The following is an 8515-nucleotide window of genomic DNA, read 5'->3' as shown; positions in this document are numbered from 1 at the left end:
AAATGCATCATTTTTTAAGATACCACAACACAACATAAATTTAGCTTATTCTCGACCATTCTATACCTTGTACATCGTCGAGTAGGGTTAGGGGTCCTCTACACACTAATACCAACCCGAACTTCTATAACTCAAAGATATGGATTTTATCGACTTGAAAGTGACAGAAAAAAATCATCAAAGCTACAATCGTTGCGCTACAGAGATGGACAATAAGATTTGGCGATATAAATGGGTTCAAATTGCTATATTGTTACAAACTTTTATAAAGATGTGTCAAGGATCCCTAAACCCAAACCATGTGTTATTAACAATACACCGCAAAACAGTCAAAATTGTACGGTATATTTATTACCTATAACAATCTGAAATTTCTGAACATATATCATAGAATATTGGTGAACAAACAAGCTACTCCGTTTGTTTTTGCGATATGGTGATTTTTTTTCATTATATTTTTTTTTATTTTTCGCGGGTTAAGGCAGAACGGTAATTTCTACATGAAAGCTACATGTAACTGTGCATATAAACAAAAGTATATTTCAAAAGGTGAAATTTAATTCTTTGCTTTTGTAAACCTTTTAGATACAAAATCATTCTCCTTACACAAAAACTGATTAGATATACAAGTTAGCAAAATCAAATGTAGTAAAAGTTTTTTATTGTTAAACACAACACAACATAAATGAAAGGTATATAATATAAATGAGCATGTTAAGCCACAATCCATCTACAAATTGTTATTAATAAATTTGACATGAAAACCTTCTCAGGCACCAGCTCAAAAAGGCAGTTACTGGGTTGACATACATCCTTAACTTCACAAAAATATTTTCATACAGTCTTATACTCTTTGACAATATTATTTAAAGAAAAACATCATTAAAAAAGACAAAAAAAACAAATAAAAGTACAGTAAAATGTCTGAGATAAATAAGGTGGTTTTGTTCTCTGTTCTTAAATAAATGTTTGTATCTATATATCCAGAATTATACAGAAAACAACATATAAATATCACTTAAAAGTTTCCTTTCCAATACAAATATACTTGTACATGCTGCCATATCCTGGGGATGGTGTAAGTGTTAGCTAACTTGCCACTGTGAGATGGAAAAAAATTGCATATCAACACATTAGAATAAAGTACAAATTCAAAAGACTGTCATCGTTTAATTATTTTCATATTCATGTCATAATGACCACATTATATTTAAAAAAAGATTGAATTCAAAGACCCAGTTAATAATCCTGCTCAATATTGCCACATTTAATGTTGAAGATAAATGCATACAGTCTAATGTAGTACAAGAATTCTTTGAACTATTAATGGTAAGCAACCCTCACCCTAAGTCCTCCACCTTCCCCTCCCCCTCCTGACTGCTCTGCTTTCTTTTCTATGTCCTCCCTTCTCTGCTGTTTTCGCTTTAAGGCCTCTGGATCTTTCACTCCCCTCCCTTCATCGTCTCTTTTCCTTTTTTCAGCTGCTTCGGCCATTTGTCTTCTCCTTGTCTCCTGAAGTACAAAAATATCTGCATAACTTCCACAACCATTTTTAGAAGAAGTTCTGCTCATCTTCTGACATCAATACTATACTTGTTCATGCAACTCTCTTTAAACAGAGAAAAAAAATGTATACATAGTTAAGTACCTATACTTTTAAATAAATTGTTCTTATTCCAGGTCAATTTATCGAAAGCAAGAAAAGGGGTTGAATATGTAACTTAGTCACAAGATCCTACATTTATTATAACAACACAAAAGCTCAAGGCCATGTATATATACCTATGTTTTTATTAACGAGTATTACATTATACACCTATGTAATGCATTTTACAAGTATTCTAACTTATCTACGAACTTACAGGGCTTGGTTGATCATAATCATCTGCTTGACCACCTAAACACGGCAGACAAATTCCCATTTCAACAAAAATTAGCACAGAGCAGTATGTCGTACTTTCACTTTGTGGATTTTGTATAGAGCCCGATCAATAATACAAATTGAACTACGAACCCGATAATTCACTGTAGCTTTATTAGTCAACGTAGCACCGGAGTCGTAATGACAACAACAAACTTCATAATTATCTCTGCACAAAATTTGATATAATATCATATTTATTTTATGATCAGATTAAAGTATGGAATGTCTGTTGGAACGTTTTCCCTAATATCAACGTCGCAGTGAAAGCAATATAGGATAATTAACCATTGGCTTGCGAAGATGCCCTAATGCTAGTGTGTGTGTATATATATATATATATATATATATATATATATATATATATATATATATATATATATATATATATATATATATATATCCCCAAAATTCCCGTTTGTACAGTACTATGAAATATTAAACTTATTCTTTAGATGATTATATCATAGAATTGATTTTTTTTTACAAGTACATGCACATTAAAGTATCTGGTTTCACATACATGTATCTATTTGACATGCCAACCACATGTTTCAGTAAAGCATTATAGTATATAAACACATGCACGATACGTCACGCTATTTACCCAGTGAAACTTCAGCTCCAAGAAAGTCCCAGACTGTGATCCAAAAAATAAATTTACATTTACACTGAGGAAAAAAAATGAAAATCGCGTGGATTTTGATTTTTTCTGTTTTGGCAATGTTATGCTTTGAAAGGTGGGTTTTATTGTTTTGAAATTGCACAAAGAAGAAATGTATATGTATGTGAACAAGAATTTTTTCTTAGAACCTTTCACTTCCTAAAAAAATGAAATTAATAAATAATTCTAATAATATATAAACACTTTAATTTTGAAAATTGAAATTAAGTTTCTTATATCAAATAAAAATAATAATTTATCTGTCGAATTTATCAAACATCAGATAAACTAAGATAAAATAAATCTAATCTTGTCCGATGATAAAGACAAAAATAATAATGTAACTCTACTTAGCAAAAATATTTTTTTTGGTTTAGAACAGAGGCAGGCTGCGCGACAACTTGCACTAGGTCCTCGAAAAAGGTCCACAAGTACACGGTCAAGTGTGGCTGGTGGTGGAAAAAACGATGTACAAAACATAGCAGGTTCTATCTTATTTATCGTATGTTGCATATATGAATGTGCATGTGAATTTCTACAAATAATGTACATGTAACTCCAGAGAGAGAGAGAGAGAGAGAGAGAGAGAGAGAGAGAGAGAGAGAGAGAGAGAGAGAGAGAGAGATGCATGAAAAAATCTGACAAACTATGTATTTCTTTTACAAATTGCTTATATACATATATAATTTAATTCTGGTTGTAACGCGCTTTCTGGTTGGCTAAAAAAATATTTTATATAGTATAAAAAATGTTGCATATGTCATAGTAAGACTATAACGTAAAAACGTTTCAATACGCCTGACGTTACGTTTGAATTTTGTACAATTTTACGTCATTTTAAAGGTCAAATGACCGTTTTTATCTACAATGAAGAGTAAAAATATTAAGTTATAAGCAATGAATTCATTATTTATTTCTTTTATACGATATAAATTGGTTTGAAACAGTTTACGCTTTTTATAAACCGCTTCGCGGTTTATAAAGCGTAAACTGCCCAAACCATTTTATATCGTATAAACAAATAAATATTGAATTCATTACTTAAATATGGGATAAAATTTCAAAATATTGCGAAAAACCTTTAAACTCTTTTCTTGTTATTGTAGTTATTTTATTGACAACGAAACCTACACCTGTTACAAACCATGCCCAAGTAAGCTGAACACTGACAACTTGTGTAGAATATTTATCTGTTACTAGTTTTACAAACAATTTTCAATGACGTTAAACTTATCTTAAATAAAAACCAAAAACTTTTGAAATTCGTAAATCAACTTCTGTGAAATTTGCTAAACTCAGGGAATGAATTCAAAGCATATCTGTTTAACAGTTAACGGAGGCTGGAGTCATTGGTCCAGTTGGCATTCCTGGGGTAAATGTGCACCATCTAGCCGCAACAGGTGTATCGGCGAACAAACAAGAAAGAGGACAAGAAACTGCAATAACCCATACCCCCAATATGGCGGGAGTAACTGTTATGGTTCTGGTATGGAAACGCATTCAAGGAAATGTCAACTAAAAGGTAAAAAAAATATACCTGTGATAATTGACTACGTGAGAGGAAATTGCAATTATTAATTTTTTGTTTTAAGTTTAGGAATTTAATTTACCTATCTTTATTTCATAACTAAATGTGAACAAGTCTATGAAACAGTTTGCTGTCATTATCATTCAATCAAGTTTTCATGAAAATGGGTACTAGGATTTTACATAGGCAGACTGATTTAAATCTGTATGTACTCACTCCTGAAGATGGTAAAATTTTAAGATGTGTTGAAAAACGGTGGTTGGAGTGCATGGGGGAATTGGAGACAGATAAGTCCGTGTTCACGAGTCTGTGGGAAAGGAGTGATGATTGTGATTCGACAAAGATCATGCAACAACCCCAAACCCCGCTGTGGAGGAAAACTCTGCGAGGGCACGACTCTTGAGTATAAGGAAAAAGGATGTTATAACAAAAAACACTGTGGAAGCAAAGGCAAGTGAACTTTCTCTCTCAATTCAAAAATAAAAAAGATAGCAAATAATATATACATCATAAAAAGGTAATTAATATTATTCAAATATTTTGTCATTTGTTTATAAACATATTTCATATCATTCAAATAAGAATATATATCTCGGAAATGCCATAAATATACATAAGTTACATGACATACAGATAATATTAGAAACAACTTAAAAAAAGGCTCATTTCCAATATGTAACTACCCCGGTACATGTACTTATAGAAACAATATTTTATGTGTAATTTCACTTTGACAGTGTTGCCAAAGAAAGCTTCCACCAAAAAGCTGAAGAGCAAAAAGAACTAAAAGAAGTTTTGTGAGGTGTTTGGTACCAGATGAACATCTTATAAATCAATAAACAGTAGAAAAAATGATTTTGTTTTGATTATCTAAAGATACCAATGAACATCAACGAAGAGATGAAGAAAACATCAATTTCGTATCACTTAAAACTACTCCATATTTATTGGGGTTTGCTGCAAAACCAACCCTTCTGTTACAGTAAAGAAGCCGATTTTCATTAACGTATTCTAATGCACGCAAGATAATGGTTTGGGCATGGACTCCATCTTGGTTTGACAAATGTTAAAAGGGTGTCGGATTATTGGAATTCATTGCAACCAATTATATACATGTATGCTAGTATTCAATTGTATTTGATAAAAATAAAACTGTATAAAAGGCTTTTCCACCATTCTATCACATATAATATAATATGATTGAAAAGAGTTATTTCTTGATATCTTTATAGTCATATTCTTTGTCATCAGTTTAACTAATTAGAAGACAATCCACGCAAACGTATTAGATTTAATTGTTTTTGCCTGAAACATCTCTGTTAGATCGTCAACGTTGCAATGCCTATCTAAATTCGATTTAAATGCATTGAAACATGTTCATTAGATAGTAATTACACATAAGTAAAATGTGTGGGTTTTTTTTTATAGAGATACAAATGGAAAATGTAAAATGTGAATCACTTCATTAAAATTTTGCTATTAACACGTTGTGATATTCATTTCAGTTTACAGTAAAAAGTATATGCTCTTTACAACTTACACATATATATTTTTAAAATCTCATATATTATCGTTAATATTATTTTTCTGATATGCATTCATAAAATTGAGGTACATGTATATGTTTTAATTGGAGATCCATTTTTTAAACAACAAATGTTTGCAAAAATATTTCATTACCCACGTAATTCACAACATATTGTAACCTTAAATACCAATAGAAATATAAAAGATAATAATTTCCAGAACATACATTTAAAAAAAATGATTTTGCAAGTAGCCATTGAAATGATCCCAATAGAAAGTACAAAACGTGAATCAATTGGCATTTAATGTCCCATTAAGATTTTAATGGGACATTCCTGTAGGATAATTTAAGTTAGAACAAGAAAAGTTGAAGACATTTGGGGTTTCTATCTATCAATACAATTATAGTTTTTCGACCCTTTTTAGTGAAGAAAGACAGTACTTTGTCATATTTCTTTCTGGATTAACAAATTATGTGTCAGTTTTAATAATACTATAAGGAAGATATATACAAATATCCATTATTGTTGAGATGTAAAACTTTTATCAGAAACTAATTGTATCTATTTTCCTCAATATAACTATTGCTGAAGAACCCAAAGTACATTAGAATTTATTTAAATTCCCACGTCTTAGTGTTGCTTCTTTTCGATTAATTTTATATAATAAGACGTCTGTTATATACTAGACATTGGGTGCTTCATTGTTTTGGCGATTCCTACAAAGAAACAAAAATTATCAATATCACCAAATGAATAAATATAAAACTAAATTCGATCTTGAGCTCTAAGTTTAATGAAAACCATGCGATTGAGGTGATGTACTGAATACCGTATTATTTTCGCCGATGTAAATTTTCTACACTTGCAAAAAGTTTTGCTTTTCTTGAATTCGCCCAGACACAGTATTGTTTTAAGAGAGATAATTAGCGACATTGGAATTCACCCAGTCTTTAATTGCCACGCTGACAACGAGGGCGAAAGGGACGAAAATAAAACGGGGGAAAATATTTCCCTGTATACAGTACATGTATATTGCATCAACCAGCAACAAATGCAATATAAGGGACTCATTATAAAGTGAATCATATTCATCAAAACGTAAGGTAAATAAGGAAATAGCAAATAGATTCTATTTAGTATTTATCCTTTGTGGATTACAATTACAAAGTATTTTGCTTCAGTAATTTTGGCGGCAAAGAAATAAGATAAGTTTTTCTTAGATCTCCACCTGGAGTCACACCTCATGCGTTTTATACTTTAAATATTACATTGTAAATTAAAAAAAAATAGGATAGTTCGGACTCTAAGAAATATATGTTATTTTTGTTGTGACTGTAATGAAGAATAATGACCCCCGTAGAATAATGACCGGGGGTCATTTTTCGACGTAGAATAATTACCCCCCTAGCTGAAGAATAATTGGATTTTTCTGAAGAAAAAAGACCCAGGGTTCTTTTTCTTCATGTTAAACATGAAGAAAAATGACCCCAATAGAAAAATGACCCCCCCCCCCGTATTGGTTACCCCGTAAATAAATCGCTGTATATAGTTTTTCATATCCGTAGCAAGCACACACAAAACACTCTTACATTACCACACATTGATTTTTAACAGTTACGTCACTACTCTCGTCGACATACGGCGGGAAATGACGCAAATAAAGAAAGATTCATACACAATGAAGATATTGTGTGATAATTAACGAACAATAATCATGAAAGAATAATTGTTGTGATAATATAAGCAATATTCATTGGTGAATGAATTGTCAATCTTAGAATGATACATGTATATATCTTTATGGAAAAATACTAAGGGGGCAGGTATATGAATACTTCTTATTTACATTTCATGAGGAAAGTGATGTTTAATACATAATACGTAATACATGAACATCATATTCTAAACATTTGTTGTAATGTTGTATTTGTGATCATGAATATACTTTATTCTTTTATAGCAAATGTGTGAAGAGTACCTGACTATAGTAAATCTTAATAGATAATAAACACTGATCGATTATAGTAAGAAAAGATTGTTTCTAAAAGCGTTGATAAAAGGTTAGGGCCTACGTTAGGGGTTTATATCCCCCTTGATTTTGATCACACGATCTTTATTGTATCCAAAGTAATAGTGGAAATCCTCAATGCAAGTATAATTCATGAACAATATGAAAAATATAGAAGATGCGACGGTGAAGCGCGAAGATGCGAAGACGAAAGTGCTAAGTTGCGAAGGCGAAGAAGTGATACCACTATGATTTAACTATATTATAAATGAAACGCAGAGGTTGCTTCAGATGCAGAGCCTGATCTCCATTATCAAGGATGCTAAAGAAATCTCCTACCTCACTCAAACCTGCTTGATAGATAGATGTGGTTGTTGTTAAATGACATAACATGATTCCTATGATATAGTATTATATGATATGAAACACTATTATTTAATAGGAGACAATATAATACCATAAGTTATATTGTAAAACGTTATATGATACGATATAATATTGTATCATTTTTTAAATATTTTATGATATGATATTGTATCATGATATTGTTATGTATAGAACTGTATATTATGACACAATATTGTATAATACTAATTGTATTATTAATTAAATATCTAATCACATGATACTATTACACATCATATTGCAAAATATAATATTGCATCCTATGATATAATATTGTATATTCTATGATATTGTATCATACAGTATTGTATAATATGATGTTGGTTTCTGTAATATAGAATTATATCAAATGAAATTGTATATATGATATTGTAATATTATAAAATATCGTATCATACGATATTGTATAATATGATATTGGTTTATATGATATATTATCATATTACATGAAATTGAATTT

At 30.5% G+C, this 8515-nt stretch overlaps 2 protein-coding genes across 2 annotated transcripts; one reads left to right on the top strand and one right to left on the bottom strand.

The window, feature by feature from the left end:
• Positions 1-648: 648 nt before the first annotated feature.
• Positions 649-2020, bottom strand: LOC105323381 (small VCP/p97-interacting protein). Its single transcript, XM_034475818.2, has 3 exons — positions 1863-2020; positions 1345-1512; positions 649-1100 (listed from the first exon to the last, which is right to left on the bottom strand). Exons 1-3 carry the CDS (start codon positions 1920-1922, stop codon positions 1086-1088), a joined length of 243 nt encoding a protein of 80 aa, XP_034331709.1. The 5' UTR covers positions 1923-2020; the 3' UTR covers positions 649-1085.
• Positions 2021-2515: 495 nt separating this feature from the next.
• LOC117690964 (ectin) lies at positions 2516-4968 on the top strand. Its single transcript, XM_034475815.2, has 6 exons — positions 2516-2661; positions 2963-3070; positions 3692-3738; positions 3916-4107; positions 4354-4563; positions 4851-4968. The coding sequence occupies exons 1-6, from the start codon at positions 2606-2608 to the stop codon at positions 4898-4900; spliced, it is 663 nt and encodes a 220-aa protein (XP_034331706.2). The 5' UTR covers positions 2516-2605; the 3' UTR covers positions 4901-4968.
• The last annotated feature ends 3547 nt before the right edge of the window (positions 4969-8515 follow it).

The sequence above is a fragment of the Magallana gigas genome, chromosome 9 (assembly GCF_963853765.1).
Source record: "Magallana gigas chromosome 9, xbMagGiga1.1, whole genome shotgun sequence".
Classification (NCBI taxonomy): domain Eukaryota; kingdom Metazoa; phylum Mollusca; class Bivalvia; order Ostreida; family Ostreidae; genus Magallana; species Magallana gigas.
Note: the sequence above shows the minus strand (reverse complement) of the source record. Positions and strands in the feature narration are given on the sequence as shown.